This window comes from Berghia stephanieae, chromosome 2 (assembly GCF_034508935.2).
Source record: "Berghia stephanieae isolate SIO BIC M18660-M18661 chromosome 2, UCSD_Bste_1.3, whole genome shotgun sequence".
NCBI lineage: Eukaryota > Metazoa > Mollusca > Gastropoda > Nudibranchia > Aeolidiidae > Berghia > Berghia stephanieae.
Window position 1 is genome coordinate 61,142,694 of NC_088361.1, and position 21,429 is coordinate 61,164,122.

At 36.4% G+C, this 21,429-nt stretch overlaps 2 protein-coding genes across 2 annotated transcripts in view; one reads left to right on the top strand and one right to left on the bottom strand.

Annotated features, from left to right (window-relative positions):
• LOC144965278 (dynein regulatory complex subunit 7-like) overlaps positions 1–18,340 on the top strand; it is a 36,659-nt gene extending 18,319 nt beyond the window's left edge. Inside the window, exons 10-19 of the mRNA XM_078900452.1 lie at positions 269–344; positions 934–1,062; positions 2,667–2,795; positions 7,841–8,064; positions 9,251–9,466; positions 10,127–10,237; positions 10,915–11,028; positions 12,337–12,531; positions 15,182–15,321; positions 17,334–18,340. Of these exons, the coding sequence (XP_078756578.1) occupies positions 269–344; positions 934–1,062; positions 2,667–2,795; positions 7,841–8,064; positions 9,251–9,466; positions 10,127–10,237; positions 10,915–11,028; positions 12,337–12,531; positions 15,182–15,321; positions 17,334–17,415 (1,416 nt within the window). The 3' untranslated portion in view covers positions 17,416–18,340. The remainder of the gene's footprint in view (positions 1–268; positions 345–933; positions 1,063–2,666; positions 2,796–7,840; positions 8,065–9,250; positions 9,467–10,126; positions 10,238–10,914; positions 11,029–12,336; positions 12,532–15,181; positions 15,322–17,333) is intronic.
• A 1,572-nt stretch (positions 18,341–19,912) lies between these two features.
• The window catches only part of LOC144965279 (uncharacterized), a 4,607-nt gene continuing 3,090 nt past the window's right edge, over positions 19,913–21,429 (bottom strand). The window contains exon 4 of the mRNA XM_078900453.1: positions 19,913–20,993. Within this exon, the coding sequence (XP_078756579.1) occupies positions 20,054–20,993 (940 nt within the window). The 3' untranslated portion in view covers positions 19,913–20,053. The remainder of the gene's footprint in view (positions 20,994–21,429) is intronic.

Consider the following 21,429-nt stretch of genomic DNA (forward strand, 5'->3'; position numbering starts at 1 on the left):
AGTTTACTACGAAATATATTATTTTTAAGGAATAGAGTATAATATTATAATCGTTATAAAAAGCACCATTCGATTTATTATTGGATCTAGGGTTCCACTCGAGTGTAATATTAACTCCAAGGAGGAGTCTAGAGATAAAATAAAACACATACGTCTAACCCCCCCCCCCCCCCCCCCCCCCCCACACACACACACACATTTTATCCTTATAACAGATGATTAGCTCTAATTTGAACTTAGTTAAAAAAGTTTCAAATATTTTTGACAGGATGATCTTTGTGAAGACGAGAAACATTTTGACCTCCCTGATTCTTGGTCACTTCCCTTAAGTATATCACGGCATGGTAAGAACTTCAAGAAAAAATGGTCGTAAATTTATTGAAAATTCTGTGTGATAAAATCTTTTTTTTGATTTTACCTTTTGCATTTCTTCAACTTCCCCATCCTTCGCCTCTTCTCCCCTCTTCATCTCCTTTTACTGTTTTTTCTCTCTTCTTTTTCTTGTTGTCATTGTTGTTGTTGTTGTTGTCGTCGTCGTTCTTCTTCTTCTTCTTCTTCTTCTTCTTCTTCTTCTTCTTCTTCTTCTTCTTCTTCTTCTTCCTCTTCTTTCTTCTACTCCTCCTCCTCCTCCTCCTCCTCTTCTTCTTCTTCTTCTTCTTCTTCTTCTTCTTCTTCTTCTTCTTCTTCTTCTTCTTCTTCTTCTTCTTCTTCTTCTTATTCTTCTTCTTCTTCTTCTTCTTCTTCTTCTTCTTCTTCTTCTTCTTCTTCTTCTTCTTCTTCTTCTTCTTCTTCTTCTTCTTCTTCTTCTTCTTCTTCTTCTTCTTCTCCGTCTTCTGCACGAAATATTGAACTAATCAACGAAAACAAAAGTCCAACAATTCGAATGCTTTCGTTGTTTACTCTTTTAACAAACTCAGTAACTCTTGATTTCAGATTATGACCTGCTTTACCCAAATGGCCAAATATCTCGACGTTGGTACAAGTCCAAAGTTGATTACTTCGCCCCGTATCTACACCCCGAAGGTTTGGTCACCATGGTGTGGGTCTATTATGATTTGGAATGTAAGACTTAGGCTAAGGTTGACTGTCATACAAACAATAATAAATGTGACCCATCGTGTCCACCTGTATTATGTCGAGATAAATAAAACTTGAGTTTTTTGTATAGCGCAATATCCACTAAACGTGCTCAAAGTGCTTTACAAAGGGTGCTTGGCCAACAGCAACACGTGGCATACAGGACGAGACATGACGCCTGTTAGGCGATATTGCAATAAATTAGAACATTTTTATATCGCATTTCATCGATTTACCATCCTCAACGGGCTTCCCAATATTTCATTTATTCCCCCCAGCAGGACATATAGAACTGTATTTTCATTTCATACACTACCAGTCGCCTGTTAGGTGTTCAATTTGTATAAACACTCTCACAATATAGGCCTATAGCGAGATACTCGATCACACCTGAGTCAAGTGGGGTAATGTGTGATAAGTGCCTTACACAAGGACACAACTTTGGGATCAGAATTTCCATAATTACTGTCACTCATCAGGTTACTGACCGTGCTTATCATCGCTTGACTTTTATGACAAGTCGAGACACTGTAGCGCTGAGCCACCAAGCCATCGAATGAACAACAATATAATATGACAAGTTTAAGGTAAAACAATAAGAATAATGAAAGTTTTATGTTTAGATGTCGTGCGGCTATGTGGTACAATGTTATGGCACTCGCTTTCGGATCGGAAGGTTCTGAGTTCAAGCCTCGCTCGACGCATAGTTGAGTCCTTGGAGAAGGCTCTTTACTCACATTCTCTCACCGTACTCAGGTGTAAAATGAGTATCTGGCCATTAAAAGCGTTGTCTCTGTCCGAAAAAAATTGTAATATCGCCTAACAGGCATCACGGCCCGTCCTACATGTTAAAAGTTGCTGTTGGCCAGGGACCCATTGTAAAGCGCTTTGAGCACGTTTAGTGGATATTTATTGCCCTACATAAAAGTTCAACCCAACCAACCCTATATATATATAATCTTGTTTGATACAAATATGGTACGGATAGTGCTCGACATGTAGCAATGGAGCGAATTATCATTTTAATATTTACCACAATGTTGGAGTCAGTCTACATCGATGTTTCAGGCCTGAAACATCGATGTAGACTGAATCCAACATTGTGGTAAATATTAAAATTATATATATATATATATATATATATATATATATATATATATGTATATCTTTATCCTTTGGCAATCTTTGAGGAGAATATATATTAATATATATATATATATATATATATATATATATATATATATATATATATATATATTCTATAATTTGGCTATAAGAAGGATATATTGAAAAAAAACCCAGAAAAAAACTACTTCAAATTATCAAATTTTATCTTCTAACAATATCACTCCCCGAAGATTGCCCAAAGTAAAAGGTACGAAACAGATCTGTAGGAGTCAGTATTCAAATATTTTAATGATATATATTTACCACTCCTTTAATATATATATATATATATATATATATATATATATATATATATATATATAAATATATATATATTCTATATGGCTATAAGAAGAATATTTTTTTAAACCCAGATAAAAACCTTCCAGTAGGCTTCAAACATTTATTGTCATATCTTATAGGTCAAGATCTCCACTATACTGAAGAATTTTTTCAACACCGATCGGATTTTTTATACAAGCGCTTTTCTCATTGCGCTACTGGGAAGATATTAGAATACTTCTCGTATGGACGGGAGGATGCACTGAAAGGTATAATTTGTGTTTATTTGACATAATGTTGTGGACGTTCTTTGTGGGGTAGTATTGCAACCCACGCCTATTATATGATGTGTCAATGAAAGTGTAATCAATGTATTTACTACATACTATTACCATTACTTTCGGTCCGAATAAAAATTACCCGGAAAAAAAGTCCACGAAGATAAAAAAAAAAAAAAAAAAAAAAAAAAAAAAAAACCCAACAAAAAACAACAAAAATAAACAATACCAAACCAAAATAAAACAATACAAAACCAAAAAAATAAACCAACAAAAAAAGAAAACAATGACCAAAAATAAAAAGAAGGCCGAGTAAAGAAACAAAAACAAAAAGAAAAAAACCCCAACAAAACGAATTAAATAAAAAAGACCCCTAAAAAACCCCCAAAATCACCTCTTCCCAACCCCTACAATAAAAAGACAACAAAACAAAATAAAATCAGAAATAAAAAGAAAATCCCTTTAAAGTAGTAAAAGAAAATAACATTCTCAAAACAAACAAATCGCGACATCTCCTTCTCTTGTTTAACCACTGTCGTCCCAAGCTGTTGACATAAGGGATGTAATCGTATATTATTTTAGTCGCAACTAAGAGGTGATACTTTTTTAAGAAGTTCGGTCCCTTCCAAAAATTAAATCGGATATAAGAAGCTTTATATCATAGCTTCATGAAACATAATAGGGAACAAAAGTGTGATGTAAAAAAAAAACAACAAAAAAACAAAAAACAATTGTTTCTAATTTCATTCGAATTGTTAAAGCACTCTTCCCCAGTACTGGGTGCATGCCTTATGTAATTGATCTTCTGGTTTCAGAGTGATGGCATCTTATTTTCTAGTCTGGTGTCCATCAATAAAGATCATTCTTCCTCGCTCTTTTACATTCCGTAATCCTAAGTATCTGCCTATACTTCCTGCTCCTAAAATAGTTATAGACCTTACGATTCAATATGTAACCTATTCTCTATTAGTAACCCGATGGACTGGTTACATATAACACTTCCAAGGAGTTTGGAACAGGAAGAGTAGAAGGTGTTACGGCATGACTTATATGCGCTGTTAATTTTATTACACCCTCTTCTTATGTCCAACCCATTATCAAGTTGCCATTATTTCAAAAGATACCGTATCACATCTTGTAACAAGGTAATGCAATATTGAGCTCGTTCATTGACTGAAAGGCTCAGATCCCTGTTTTTAACACCGAGGAGATATAATATTACGTCAGTAAGACGTTGTGACATTTTTTCCTGTCAAGGACACCTCTGTCACAGACCAGATATGTTGAGAAAATGTGATTGAAGAGTCTTTTCGAAAAACTACACATGCGCCACATCGAAAAACGAACCAGGGACCTACAGGCCAGAAGCCGAGTGTTATACTGCAAAACCAGAAACCACGTAAGAAACTTTTAAGCATTGCACAGTTAGACCCACCCGTTTGTGAATGAGTACTTGTCTAGAATATGACCTGAGTGTTGATAGAGTTGACTTGGTTCAAAGAGACATCTAAGTCTAAGCGTTTCTTTACTTAAAGAAGTGAAAGGTTGATTTCACATTACCTTCTTGAAAGTTAAAACGAATAATTTTGAATAACACTGACAATCTTTGATGACAGTCCTTCTGCGTTGAAGCTAACGATCTTTAAGTTATCCGTCGTGAGGGCCGAGGGACTCTCCTTTTACCACCCTGGCCATGGAAGAGTTGTTGTTGGCGTTGTGCGTGTTGTAGCAATCGGTCTCCTGCGAGGGATTCCAGGGACGTAACGTGGTCGCTTGCTACATATCCCCACACTGACCATGAATCACGTTGAATCCTACTGACCATGATTCACTGTGAATCATACTGACCATGAATCATTGTCAGTCACACTGACCATGAATCACTGTGAATCACACTGACCATGAATCACTGTGAACCACAGTGGCCATGAATCACTGTGAATCACACTGATCATGAATCTTTGTGAATCACACTGAGCACGAATGTTTGTGAATCACACTGACCATGAATCTTTGTGAATCACACTAACCATGAATCTTTGTGAATCACACTGACCATGAATCATTGTAAATCACACAGACCGTGAATCATTGTGAATCACACAGACCATGAATCATTGTGAATCACACTGAGCACAAATCATTGTGAATCAAACTGACTATGAATCTTTGTGAATCACACTGACCATGAATCATTGTGAATCACACTGACCATGAATCTTTGTGAATCACACTGACCATCGTGAAATCGTGGAATAAGTGACCAACCACCTCACATCGGTACTTTCTTCAGTGAAGTAGTTGCTCAAAATCGAATTTATAATGAAAAAGAAGATACTTGGGTTTATAGAAGGAACGAAGTTGACATCACTCAACCCTTTGGTATTGTTTTTAGTTGTTAGACAGCCATTTTAATGATTAATTCTCATTAAATTATATTAATCAGATTAAAACGCTTAAGGTTACCCATCGTTTTGTGTGTTGGTACTTTATATCTGTCTGGCGGGTGTTGTGAGCATTTTACTTAAACGCATGTCATCAATACGTCTTATCAAATAAAATTCATGCAGTCTGTGCGAGTCATTGCAGTGGCTAAACCGATATCTCCGTCATTTGTTGACACATTGTTCATCCCGTTATAACATAATTGGAGACTGTGGGTCTAGTTTTAAGGTCAAAACGAATGTGTATTTATACCAAGGAATTTACCCAATGGAAACCGTACGGTGCTCTTATTGGCTAACCAACCAGCGGCCTAGATGAGAAAAATATCCGCCATTTTGATGTTGGCTGGGAATCGCGTTACTATAGTAAACAAGCGCTGATCGGCCGTTCATGAAAACAAGTTGCTGCTCGCTCGTTTAACTCAAAATTATTCAAAACGATCTCTCTAAAATGATATAAATGTGACTTCTTAAGGTTTTCTTCACGGTCAAAACCACACAACATTCTATTAATGATTACGTCCGAGGCAAAAAGGAATATTGACAGGTCGACCGAGAGTTGAACTCGTGAGACGACAAACATCAATGCGAAGTGTAGCGAGAGTCAAGCTATTGTTTGTCTTGTCCTGTTCTATATAGAGAAAAGGATAAATAGTATAGCCTCGTGTGTGAGTGGTTGCGTGTCATAGTCTTGTTTTTAAATTGTTTCTGTTGTTTATGTGTGTAGTGATGACTCTCTCACACTCAATTTCAATGCCGAAAGAGGAATTCCCGCACACAAGAAAGATGACTTGGGGTGGTATTTGGCATACATATTGTATAGTATCTATTTCTAAACAGATAACTGATTAGAATTATATTATGATATATAAACACAATGCCAAATACAATTCCGAAGTTTCCTTATTTCAAATGAAGTAAAGCTCCAAAACCTAATGGTAGTGATTGTAGTACTGAGTGTTAGTGAGGTGATGTGGTGTTGGTGGTGGTTGTAGTTGTAGTAGTAAGAGTGATGATGATGTGGTGGTGGTGATGATTGTAGTTGTAGTAGTAGTGGTAGTGATGATGATGTGGTGGTGGTTGTAGTAGTAGTGGTAATGGTAATGATATGGTGGTGGTGGTGGTTGTAGTAGTAGTGGTCGTGATGATGATGTGGTGGTGGTGTTTGTAGTAGAAGGTGGTAATGATGCGGCTATGTGGTCTAGTAGTATGACACTCGCTTCCGGATCGGAAGGTCCTGGGTTCGAGCCTCGCGCTCGGCGCATAGTTGAGTCCTTGGAAAAGGCTCTTTACTCACATTCTCTCACTGTACTCAGGTGTAAAATGAGTACCTGGCCGTTAACAGAGTTGTCTTTGTCCGAAAAATTGTAATATCGCCTAACAGGCGTCATGTCCCGTCCTACATGTTAAATGTTGACCAGGGACCCCTTGTAAAGCGCTTTGAGCACATTTAGTAGATATTGCACTATATAAAGCTCAATTTAAAAAAAAAATATTTCAATGATGATGATATGGTGGTGGTGGTTGCAGTAGTAGTAGTGGTAGTGATGACAATGTGGTGGTGGTTGTAGTTGTAGTAGTAGTGATAGTGATGATGATGTGGTGGTGGTTGTAGTAGTAGTGGTAGTGATGATGATGTGGTTGTGGTGGTTGTAGTAGTAGTTCTAATGGTGATGATATGGTGGTAGTGGGGGTTGCAGTAGTAGTGGTAATGGTAATGATATGGTGGTAGTGGTGGTTGTAGTAGTAGTGGTAATGGTAATGATATGGTGGTGGTTGTAGTAGTAGTGGTCGTGATGACGATGTGGTTGTGGTGGTTGTAGTAGTAGTGGTCGTGATGCTATTGTGGTGGTGGTTGTAGTAGTTGAGGTAGTGATGTGGTGGTGGTTGTAGTAGTAGTGGTGGTGGTGGTTGTGGTAGTAGTGGTAATGATGATGATATGGTGGTGGTGGTTGCAGTAGTAGTGGTAGTGATGACGATGTGGTTGTGGTGATTGTAGTAGTGGTAGTGATGATGATGTGCTGGTGGTGGTGTAGTAGTAGTGGTAGTGATAATGATGTGGGGCTGGTGGTTGTAGTAGTAGTGTTAGTGATGATATTGTGGTGGTGGTTGTAGTAGTAGATGATGTGGTGGTTGGAAAACACATTACAGGTTATTATAATACATGATTACACACATTCTCTAACTTCATTTTTTGACAGCTTCGTTGTGCCATAAATATACGCAACAGTTCTGAAACATTTTATTGTGGATTTTGATATTGTTTGTTGTTTTTCTTGTGTCGTTATTTTGACATAGATACCGAATGAATGGTAATTACTACATTCTCAGCCAACAACAAAATGGCGCTGAATGCTTTCATTGGTGGACACTTTTTAGGCTTCGTACGTATTCTCATTCGTTTAATTCTATGATTTATACATATTCGTCACATGTCTTGATCGATGTACACATATTTGTAGGTCTGATAACCGAACGCGATTATGGGCTTGATTTAACATTGTTGTAATGGACCATATTTTGTGTTGGTTTGAGAGTTTGGGTTATCAGACCTGTAAATGAGTACGCGTCGTCCATTTCTTTGACTACTAGAGCATCACTACTTTGCACACACGCCTGGTCCCGAGACCCATCGCACGATTGTGTTTTACAAAAACCGACGTCTGGATGCCATGCTCAAGAGAGAGGAGAGCCCAACTTTTCTGAAAGAGTGGTACGAGGAAAGGCCTGATCGAAAAACCTACAGGGAGACGACGTTTGGGCCCGATGGAAGGCTCCATGAGAGGGGCCTGTGGCCTGAAGCCAGACCCATTGAGGTATTATAAAGCTAATAATAAAATGAATACATGAAACCTAGATAATTTGATAAATACGAATGCCTACAATGTTTTGCCAGACTGAGTCATTCGTGGAGATGTCTTGTGTTTACCATTTAATGCATAAATGCACCTATTTCACATATTTAAAGAGACCTAATATTTAGATTTTATGACATTTTTGTAGACAAATTTTGTTGGAACAGACAATGCCTTGTTTATAATATGTTAAAATAGGAACATTAGGAATGCTAAGAGGTATGATCTTTTATTAAACTTTCGGACATCTTTGATAGTAGAAATACATTCTTTTAAAAAAAATTACGAAATCCATTTACCCAGTAATTATTGGATCTAATTTGATCATATTACAATTTTTAAATCTTTACAATATGAAAAATAAAAGGCAAATTGGAAGTCTTTATCAATAGATTATGGCTTTAAAGGGTTAGATACGCATTTTAGATTATTAGCAATACACTATACTGCCTACTCGGAATTAAAAACAAACAAACCATGTTTTTAAAACGTTGGTCAGAAAAACTCGTCCTTCAAATATCCATCGATAAAAATGACCTTGATCTTGTTAAAAACACTCAAATCCCAAACTTCAGTGAAGTCAAGATGATTTCAATCATTTCAATCGTTCGATATATTTGAAGGACGAGTTGTCTTGCCAACAAATTAAAAAAAATGTTTTCAGTGTTACGGCAATATAATACGCGTATTTGCACAAATCTTGTCTGTCATAATATTCTATACGTTTCAATCTAAGGCTTCCTTGCTTTATGCTAGTGAATTAATACAACTCTTTCTTGCTGAAATTTCTATTTTTTCATTGTTTAATTTAATTGTCATTACCTTTCTTATTTCCCATTAATCAACTCAGAGAAACTGGTGAAAATTAAATATATCCATTATTTTCTCCAAATAAATTTGTATTGATTTCTTTCTGTGTTCAAAATGCATTTCAAACCAAATTTTACACCTTCAAATTCAATTCCGATCATCCTATGTAACTGCTTAACCACAAAGATATTTTTTTTCCAAACCTCATTCAAAATACATAATAGATTAACTTAAGTTAAGAATGCTATATCCTACATACCGAGATTTGACTAAACTAGTAAAATACATCTATCACAAGAACTGAATGTGTTCAATGGTTTCGTCTTTATTAAACCAGACTTTAACAGAAACATACTCTCGCAACAGAGCACTGCCTGCTAACAAGGACATTGCCAAATTGATATTCACTGTGAGCAGTGACGAAATTGATATCGAGTACCATATAGATGACGAAAGATTATACGGATCTACCAGGCATTTTACAAAACCTGAACGATGGTGGGACGAAAACTTCTACCTCGACTGGAAGCCTGAACTACATCATGAATTTCAGGTAAAATTGTTATTTAAAAAAAAATCAAATCAAAACAAAACAAAAACAGAACTTGAAACGATAGCAAACAAAAACAAATCGAATCTAAAAACAAAGCATAATAAAAACAAAGGTTGAACATGAAAGTAAAAAAAAAAATATCAAATAAAAATTCAACACGGGGCGTTTTTGGGCTCACGACCTTTCCTCAGCCAAGAGCAAAATGGTTAAAAGCAGTCATTTTATTTATGTTACCGTTACCATATCAACTTTTGTTGTTGTTGTTGTTGCTGTTGTTGTTGTTGTTGTTGTTGCTGTCGGCTGAGGAAGGAATTCGAGCCTTAAACGTTTCGTGCTGAGCATTCTGTTCTTTTTCGAAGTTGCTACAGTTTCTGACGAGAATTAACATGTTTATTTTAGAGGGACATTTTCTCTAGCGCTCTTTGTGAGTAAACACATTTTTTAAATCTAATGTTGACCACAAAAACCTGCACTGCAAATACTTTCTTAAATCCCGGGACTTTTTCTTTTGGTGGTTTGAACTTTTTGACAATCCGATGAGAGTAATTTTAATCACTTGACATTGAAAGTAATAGTTTTCTAGACAAACAAAAAAAGAAAGAAAAAAAAGAGTTTTGACAGAATGCGGTAAGAATGATTTCCCTCATCTCTTTGTTTCAGTCCGATGTGTACGCCAAACCATTGAGTGAACTTGTCCTCTTCCAAATGATGGTTGGATTGATGGATGTTGAATCGAAGAGTAGAAATTTGACCAGGATGTCCGAGAAAGAAGTTTGTATATTATTTGTTGTGTTCGGTTTCTGTATATTTGTAGTCTAGTAGTATGGAACTCAGCTTGAGACCTGCATGTAGGTCCCTGGTTCAAGTCCCGCTGAGGACGGCGCAAAGTTGAATCTTTAGAAAATGGCTCTTTACTCGCATTTTCTCATAATGCCTAAGACTAAAAAAATGAATACCGGGTATTCCCACAGTCAAGAATTGATCATAATCATAGCTAAAAATGGGGTAATAAGTGGCTTTGGTAGAAACGTCGGTAATGCATGTCGTATTGCTATGGAATCAAGCTGCACTGGTCCTTGTTAGTTGCCAGATGGGCAGATGTGCGACTATGCGAGCACTCTGGCCCTGATGTCGCGGACTTACTATTACTTAATTTGCACATGAAATTATCCTACTCGACTCACATGTGAGTGAAGATCTGGTTTTTGGACAATGACGGATATTGTAAGAATTCTTATACCTGCATTCATAAAGTATGAACTTTAAAGGTGTATTGTTGTATTCGTTTAGAATGTAACGCGAGTTTGATGCTAGTATGAAATAATCTGGCTCGAAATCAGATAAAATACATGAAACGAATCATGCAAGGCATATCTAGAGAAATGGAAAATATACATGTTCTTGCTTTTTAATTATTTATCCAAATACAGTATGATTTAAATTTGCAGACAGGAAAACTTCTCCAGACAAGGGCCAACGATATCGCCAAACTACAGTTGGTAAGGACGTACGTGGACGCTGACATCATCCCGTCCTACAGAATCGCTCGTCTCCAAGAAAAAGTAAGTCCTTTAGAATGTTTCAACCAGTTATCTATCGTACTCTCGAAAGTGTAGTTAAAAATTGGACTGAAAATTCGTCCTTCAAAGATCGATTTATTTTTGATGAATAATTTTTCTAGCAAAATATTCAAATAAATGTTTTTAAAAGTGCGGTAGTTAATTGACTGGTTAAGGGTTTCGTGCTACCGAAGTATTATGACATCCACTCACTCATTCACTCATATGAGCAACAGTGTGATGTCGGTTCCAATCTCCTTGGAAGTGTAAAACGAGTCCTCCGGAGGACTGGATACATTCATTGTGCAAACTGATCTTCTACTTTCAGAGTGATTGCATCTTATATTCTCGCCTAAATAAATGCTGATCGTCAATACAGAGCACCCGTCCTCACTCTTTTGCGCCCCATAATGATAACAACCTACCCATCCAGCCTGCCACTGAAATAGTTATACCACCTTATGATTCAACATGTAACCTATTCATTGTTTATTCAATGCTTGGGGGACTGGTTACACACTTCCAAACAGTTTTGAACAGGAAGAGAATAAGGTGTGACGTTACGACTTCTGCATCCCATTTTGTAGCCATTGTTGGCTGATAGTCTGACATTTTCCATCTCAAGGAAAGAGATGATGGTCGTTGTCTTGTATATTAACCAACTTTTTGGTCGGTGTCAGGATACAAGTAACGAGCTACGCTACCCTGCCTGAACAAAACCCTCAAAGATTTAAAATTTTGGCCTGAATCTTTGCAAGAATCTTCGCAAGTCCCAAGTTTGATTTTTTTTGTTTTGTTTTTGCCGAGTTAAGATTTTAATATATCGATATTTGAAGGACGAGTTTCCTGGCCAATATTTTGAATTCTTTTTTTTTTTTTTGAAGAATGGTAGTAAGATCGCACCCACCATCTTTAGGATGGATTGGGGACATACAAGATGCAGAGTTCACAATTTCACTCCACTTGTCTCAGTATCTTCTTTTCTGAAATAGCTTGTCCAGGTCTTGAAAAGAAAGCTCCCCTAAAGTCCGCTGCAATACTCTCAGTACAACTGTTGTAGAATAGAGTATTATTTGCACTTGTGCACAGCGCTTTGTAATCCGTGAGATTGGAATTCCGATTGAGCTGCCGGGAGCGCTCGCATTGAGGATGCATCATTAATCCTAAATGTGGGTTGTGCACAAGAAGAGTTAAGTTTTGTAAAGTCCTTAGAGTTTGGTGATTACGTACATAACCATTGATAAATGTGAAATTATTATTTAAACATACTGAAAAGTTTAAAAGAAATTTATTTTTTGCCCCTCTTTGCAGGCTCGGATAAAGGCAGCCATAGCCCTGAAGAAGGCAGATATCCTGAAAGATTATCTTCAGCCTTACTTGCAGCGGTTTGGCCTTACCAAGGTGACCAATAAGAAGCAAGCGGTCAAAGTCACAGAGGCTCTCATGACAGACCTAAGGGAAATTCTCGTTAGGTCAACCAAAGAAAACAAAGAGAGATTTGAAAAAGTAAGACTTAAGTGACCTAAACTGTTATTATCATCTCTGTAATTATAAAAAATATAAGTTATATATGGCAACACAGAAATTTATTCCGTCAGAGGTATAATAATAATAATAATAATAAATAATAATAATAATAATAATAATAATAATAATAATAATAATAATAATAATAATAATAATAATAATAATAATAATAATAATAATCTTTATTGTCCAAATAAGCAATTATTGTTATAATGCCGATGGAGCCGGGAACGGGTTTCTGTATAATTTAACTAAGAGCCAATATTACTTGTCACGACAAAATTACAAGATTGGGAATAATTATAATCGATAGATATTTGAAAGACGAGTTTTCTGGAGTTTAGAGTATGACAGTGCAAGGTGACCAGAGGGGTCAGATAAAACATCAACTTTACTCGGGATCGAACCGATCTCTTGCTGGGTGTGTCTGTGTGTGTGTGTGTATTTGTGTGTGTGTGTGTGTGTGCGTTATCGTTCGAGCTATATGGACAGCAGTGCTATAAGATAAAACTCTGAGACATTCGTTGGGCTTTTGTGAGATTTGAACGGCACGAGATTGTACAAAACCATCGTTATCTTATATACTTGTCATCCGAAACAAAGAGCTCCACAGGAGCATCACTCACAGTTATAACTCGCGATTGACACAATAATGCATGGCGTTGTTAGGTGTCGCAAAGCAATTCTCACACCAGAGTGTCAAATTATTTCGAGAAATGATGTGAACGTTGGGACTACCAGGCAAGTACTCAAGATGGCTACGAGCAGCACCATCACCTAACCGAGAAAATAAGACCAGAAAATTTGACATAAAAACCGTCCATTACTTTCAGATAACGTCTTCTATTATAGGGCATATTTTTTTTCTCTTTCACTCTTGCACTTCACAAATAACACATTCTTGATATTTGATTATTCTACAGACCGATTACAATTCAATCTCCTATTTCATTAGGGTAGGATGCCTGAAGTTCGACACTGGATGCTTTGTTTTTTATTTGCTTTGCTTAAAACGTTAGTTTTTCAAGTTATTGGCGTGCGGTTTGTACCGTCAAATAGATAGATGAGTTTTCATTAATATCAATTGAATTAATATTTTCCATATTTTGATTGAAGCTCGGACTTCCATTTCCTGAGACAATTTGGCATTTGTGTAACATTTATCCGGCAAATTTGGAAAAGAATCTCTCATACCCAAAAGTGACTGGGAAAGCGACAGCCTGATATATAGATATATATATATATATATATTATATATATATATATATATATATATACATAGAGAGAGAGAGAGAGAGAGAGAGAGAGAGAGAGAGAGAGAGAGAGAGAGAGAGAGAATACTAGTTTATCTTATTTGAGGAACATTATATAGAGGAGAGAAATTTTCTGCGTTGTGTCTTTGGTTTTTATTGATTTAAAAAATTGACTAGAATAAAGTGCGAATAAAAACACCACCCGTAAGACTTTAAAGTCTAAAGTTTAAGAAATGTCAAGTTTGTGCATTTTGACAAGTTTGCAGTAATTCTATTCGATTGATATTTGAGGTATAAATTTTCTTATTAAAAAGAGAACTGTTCGGTAGCACGGACGATGCCGTCTCCTACATTCTTCTACAGACGTTGGTGTCGAATTTTCGTAAACTCACTTGTATGGGTGTGTCGTGACTTTGTGTGTAGCATGAGTGTTTTTGATTAAATTTGAGAATGAAATGCAACAGTTCAAGCTTAGATCGAACAAAAAAAGTCTTTGGATGTATGGGTGCTGACCTAAAAATCGATCCAGGAAACGCCAACGGCAAACAATATTTTCTTGATGGTGTCAAATTTACGTCAATCCCTGAAACATTAATAAAATCGCGAGTAAAGGAGAGCATTATGTGAACGGTAGGATTACGCATGACAAAACAAACAATATTTCATCCAATTTTTATATCGAAAAAAGCGAAACTGAAACCAAATTTATTGGTGATTAAGATGGCGTCGACGTTTTATGTCCGAAAGCATGAGTTTAGGTGAAAAACAGGTTTGAAAGCAGCCTATCAAAAACTGAGGAACTTTCATCACTTTCGAACATCGCGCATTATACCCTAGGGTCTCTTTGTAATATATAATAAACATATAGTGTGCAGTCTCTCCCCTCCTCCTCCTCCTCCTCTTCATCATTATCATCATCATCATCATCATCATCATCATCATCATCATCATCATCATCATTATCATCATCCTCTCTTTCCTCCTCCTCCTCCTCCTCCTCCTCCTCCTCCTCCTCCTCCTCCTCCTCTTATTCATCCCCCTGCTTCTTTTCCTCCTTCTTCTCCTCCTTTTTTTCTTCTCCTCTTTCTTTTCCTTTTAATTTACTTCATTCTTTATATTATTGTCATGCTAGCGCTTAATTTTTCCAGTTACTGTTGTTAATTGACAGTGATGACGATGAAGATGATGATGATGATGATGATGATAATGATGATGATGATGATGATGGTGATGATGATGATATTGATAATGATGATGATGATGATGATGATGATGATGATGATGATGATGATGATGATGATGATGATGATGATGATGATATAGTTATGATGACAATGATGAGGATAATGATGATGACGACTATATATCTTTTTCAGCTCAAGGAAGAGCTCAGAACAATGCAAGTAATGCACGTGTACCATTTTCCAAGGATGAGCTTAGACGAGGTGCAAGATTATAGATATAACCTCATCATTAAACTTTTCATGGGTCACATACTGGCACGACGGATTAATGAGTTAGTATACTAAAATCTGTCTGTCTATCTGGTCATTATTGTTATATTTATATACGTATTTATATATTGCAATATCCACAAAATTTTCTTCTACAGAGACAACGCTGTTATAAAAACGTGAGCGTTTATATGGTACAATATCCACAAAATTTTCTTCTACAGAGACAACGCTGTTATAAAAAACGTGAGCATTTATATAGCGCAATATCCACAAAATGTTCTTCTACAGAGACAACGCTGTTATAAAAACGTGAGCGTTTTTATATTGCAATATCCACAAAATTTTCTTCTACAGAGACAACGCTTTTATAAAAAAAAACGTGAGCGTTTATATGGTGCAATATCCACAAAATGTACTTCTACAGAGACAACGCTGTTATAAAAACGTGAGCGTTTATATGGTGCAATATCCACAAAATGTTCTTCTACAGAGACAACGCTGTTATAAAAAAGCGTGAGCATTTATATGGTGCAATATCCACACAATGTGCTTCTACAGAGACAACGCTGTTATAAAAACGTGAGCATTTATATCTCCACTAAACGTGCTCAAGTTACTCTTTCAATGGGTCCCAAGCTAACAGCAAGACTTAACATGTAAACGAGACTTGACACTCATGCGATATTTAATCTCTTTCCGGCAACGGCCGTAACTCTGAGCTGCGCTGCCTTTAATATGTATGTGAGTATAATTTTAATTCCTCTGTTTCCCCATCTACCAGTGAGTTTATCTACTATTCTGTATCGTCGGAAATCTCGACATGCAAATTAAATTGTCAGTGTATCTGTATTTTTTAAAAATTCACTCTAAATTTTGACATACATTACCCCACTGGACTATGATGCGAATGGATATAATCATAATATATAAAACGTGGGTTGTTATAAAAAGTATAATCTATTGGATATGCTCGAAGCGCTTTACAAGGGTCTTGTTTTTCAATAGAGAAGAACAAGTCTTACGTTTAAGACTTCTGATAAATTCTGCATGATCTGAAAAAAAAACCAAAACTTCACAAAACAACACGTATCTAAAATTTGGGTCCTTCAAATATCGATCGAAAAAAATGACTTTCATGTTGGCAAAACCTCTAAAACATTTGAAATTTTTTGCCAAGATAAGATTTTGGCCAGAAAACTCATCCGACAAATATCGATAGATTAAAATGACTATCGATATTTAAAGGACAAGTTTTCTGGCCAAAATTGTAAATACGTGTTTTTTTGTGAGTGCCGCTGAGTTGTGGTTATTTCAATGTCTATTGACATGTAAAGTTATCGTCATCGAGCCAAATTGAGATGAAATTGATTTGACACCGAAAGGGAAAGTCTGTGGCGTCATTTTTCAAGGTTACAACATTTTTCGACAATTAAAAAAGCCCCCCCCCCCAAAAAAAAAAAAAAAAAAAAAAAAGAAATGCATTCGGAACGAACGAGACAAATTTTCTACTCACTAGAGGAATATCAGAAGTGATATCCTTTCCGCCAGTCTAGGATTTAATTTGTTACGAAATTTTGCTTTTGAAAAACTGGTATCTTCATATGACTATTTAGACCTCTGTATAAAAGTTATTCCGATTCTACGAGTCCAAGTTCATGATATTGATAGGTATGGTACAACACATTTAAATGTTTATTGTTTTTGTGCTTTTGTAGTGACATCATATGAGGCAGCGTGGCTAATCGGTACGGTCTTTGTTTCGTACCCTAAAGGTACTGAGTTCGATCACGCGCCGCTGCGCTGTGAGACCTTGAGCAAGTCACCTCGCTCTAGCTCAATTTGCGGCGTTGTACTGCGGCTGACGCCTGGGTTATTCCAGTCTTCCCTTGGAATAGACCTTATAGGCAAATTTTCCCCATGGGATGAATAAAGGAAATTTCAAAACAAAATTTTATCTGTGTGTTACCTATAATATTGCATTGATGGGCCTGATAATTGTATAATCTATTTCTTTGACTTAGTGATACCACAAACTCCCTAATATAATATACATTTTAACTCTTTTCCCCAGAATGAAGATATATGCGACCATCAAGTACAGGGCATTATACGATCAAATAAGAGCTGATCCAAGAATGGCACCTTATATGTAATATCAAACTGTTGACATTGATAATCTCTCCTTTTTATGATACCTATATTGTTAAATTCTTCTTTTGACGATGAAATACCTATCTTGATAAGCTCTTCATTTGATGGCCATTTTTGATGATGAAATATCTACCCTGGTAAGCTATCCTTATGATGTTGAAGTTCTCCTTTTGATGATGAAATTCCTACCTGTACCTTGGGTCAGTCATGAAGACCGTTACCGATTTCAAAAGCGTTGTTAAAATCCCGCTTTTTATGTGTTAAGGCTAAGAGAATACAAAACATTCAATTATTTTGAAACAGTAATTTTTAATTCAGAAAAGTGAGTGGAGCAGGCACTTATGTTGGTAACAACAAGAGATGAAGTGAGTATTCCAAGAGAACGTGCTCCAGAGTTTGTATTGGATGTCCGCAAGTAACCTGACTACCAGTGGAAATCGCCACTTTGCCATAATATTCTGCCTGGTCTTTCCCACTTTAGTATTTGTCCGGTTGAGTATCACCTTATAGCCTGACAATGACCAAAAATGACATCAAAATACCGGTCTTTGGCCACAAAAGAAAACAAATTGTGAGTTGTATTCAATAGTTCAACCAATGGGATCACTTGTTTCCATGAGCACTACTAACGACAACTCACTAGGCGGTGCAAAAAACAAATAATGACGTCAAAATGCCAGTCTTTTTGGGTTTCAGTGTCAGGCTATAACTTAACGATGGCTACGGCATCACCCACTCTCTTCTGGATAGTTTTGTTTCATACTGCCAATTTGTAACCAATCGACTCAAAACGGTACTAAATAGGGATGAACCTGATTATTTAATTTGGATTTTGAGCCCTACTTATAACATTTGAGTTTAAAGACATGTCTTCAATGTAGAGGTTGAGTATTTGTCTCTTAGAGATCTGAACCAAAAAAAAAAAAACATCCCAAAAAACATAGGTCTTGCTATTTTGTCTTGTTCGTCGTGTTTTTATTTGCCATTCTGATAACCCCAAAATTTTATGGGTTCATTGGTGTAATAGAAATACTCTCAAACCAACGCAAAATTTTGTCCATTACAACAATGCTAAAACAAGTCCATAGTTACTTCCAGTTATCAGGCCTGCAAATTAGTACACATCGATCTGTCTCCATTTCGACATAATGCCGCATTGACACGATGGGTCACATTATGACTAATTTGCCAACATACAAAGATTGTAGTCAAGGAAAGCAAGTTACTCCGTTTCTTTTTTAAAAAAGGACTCATTATTTTGAAGTGCATTCATGGCCTTTCGTCAGAGCATCATGTCAATATTCACCGAACGGAAATAGAGAGGGGAACATTGATCTTTTGTTTTGGACCTGATAGTTAAATAATTTGGTTATCAGGCAAATTTCGGAATGTAGAGAGGTTTCACACATTCTATGGATGACTACAATCAATTATATCAACTCAAGTCAGCCTCCGATGATTATCATTATTTATTCCACTAGTTTGAAAGGATCATTTTAAAAATATCATATACAAAACCATTCAGAGTTTATGAAACATCTTCTGGTTTGTCTGTGTGGCTTTGTGGTATTTGAATATGACACTCGCCTTCGGGCCGATAAGTTTCCGGGCGGGTAACAACATCTTATGTCGAAAACAAAATTGTACGGGCATCATGCTCTGTCTACATATTAAGAATCATTTTGTCATGTTAAGAGGCACTGTTGGCTTGTTATTCCTTGTAAAGCGCTTTGAGCACGTTTAGTGGCGGTATCACACAATACGAAAAGTTAGTAAAATGGGATTTTATACTGGCTTGACCTTGAAATAAAAATGGTGGAAAAACTAGCTCTATTTATATTTTCGTCTTCAAAACTATTATTTTGTAACTTATGTCCAATGTTGATATTTGCGTTTAGAAATAAACAATTTGCTATTAAATCCCAAATTGCTTAGTTTGTGTTTTTTCATTAATGAATTTCAATAAACGAAAAATCAAGTGATTGTAAAATGGATAGTTTGATTTATTTAAGCAAACACTGAGGCTTTTCAAATTAGTTCGAATTTTCCATCACTCTACAAACTGAGGCTTGCATTGAGTAATGGCTTTTTATCATCCGGGCATGATTTTAGTGCTAAATAACTGTTCGCTGGTTTTGTAAAAGAAAATCATTAAATAAAGATGCCTTTGCAAGTCAGAATATCATAAAGTTTAATAAATTTTATTCAATAGGCTACATTTAATTTATCGATTCTTTGGACAAATATTGCCCTAATGTAAATCAATACCACCTTCATCATCACAAAGAGCTGATTTATCAATTTTCTTTTAAAAAGATTATTAAAATAGAAATTAATAAATTTCTTTATCAAAAATTATTTTAAAAATTAAATAGGGAAACTCTTCATTTGAATTACATTTCAGGATAAAGACGTTGTAAATACCAAAGATTACACGCCGGCGTAAAATCTACTTGCGGCATAAACAATTCAAACAATTGTGATGGTGACCATGAGATTGGGTGCATTCTAAATTGAGCTTTCAAATGATGCTTTGCTACAGCTATATCACCGGATTACCAAACGATACATTATAATAAGCGCCTTTAGAGAAAGAGAAAGCTCATTGTTTGCTGAACTCGAAACTGGTTATATTATTGCTTATATGCACCCCCTATTCAAGAAAGCTTTCATTTGTTTATTGTGGTCTTTGGCATTTGGACAATCCGTATTCATTGTGTCGATAGCCCTAGCACAGGCTACGGAATCGCCGTTACAGAAGCCATTGACCACATCATGAGTTATATTCATTATCTTATCACCCTCACAATCTATGAACCTGGCATAGTTGAACAAAAACTCGCTATTTTTCATGAAATCGCCGGCTATAGACTTTTGACAGCTCGTCATAGTTGCTTGAAGAGTTGCAAGTTCTGGATAATTACCTACGTAATCCAATGGGCGGCCGTAAGCTAAGCCTGTAAAGGTTGTGTATTGTGTCGGGCTCCTGAATCCATAATCAGCCATAAGACTAGTTATGCTAGCAGCGTCAGTGCCGTTATTACAGAGACCATCTGGGAGGCTGTTAATATTGGCAACTTTCCTGGTCATCACCCAGAAACCCGGAACAATATCAGGCTTGTTCATGTTATAAGGACGGATGGCAAATCGGATCGCGCAGCACATGATATTGACGTACAGGAAATTCGACCTCAATCTAACAAAGCGCAATCTACAGCCGTCGATCACATCCCTAACTGCTCTCGACGTTTTAGTTATGACAGTAAATTGCACCCACGGCTGGTTCCCTTCCTTTTTGATTATGGTCCATATGTAATTATCGCCGACAACTTTTGCAATGATGCGGAATGTAAACTCTGTGGGGGCTCCTTGTTGTTTTTGCTGGATCAGTTTGAACTGGAGACCCTCGATAAAGTACTTGCCACCAAAACGTTCGCTCCATCCGTTGAGAGTGAATGTGCAAGTACCGCGACCCTTCCCCCATCGGCGTGTTGACAAGCTTGTCAAAGACAGGGCGGCAGGCATTTTGATTCCAGCCCTTTCGTTGTTGTTGGTTTTCAACATAGGATCGGAGGTAATCCTGAAAGAAAGAACATTTAGATGTGTGTGGAGATTGGAAAGATTATAAAACTAGTTTTTACAGATTGATAACGTTACGGACTTATACATCGAGTTACTATAGGAAAGAGTTGTTCCCCTTTGTTATTAGCTATTGACTTCAGTTACAGAGTAATTAGTTATTATTCGTTAATTCCATTAAAAATATTAGTTGAGCTTACAAATATCAGTGTGTCATGCCTTAGAGAAGGATGCACTGTTTTTCCTTACTTTCCATAGTTGTGCTATATTATTTTGTCCTTCTACCTACGAGTACAACGTTGTTGTGATATATTTGTATATAATACTCTAACTTATACTCAGTAATAAATTGTTCTCTCTCATTAGATCACTTAACGCTTCTGGGTTGACTGATTCCACAATATTAATCTGGGGTCTGATTCATGGACTGAGACTAT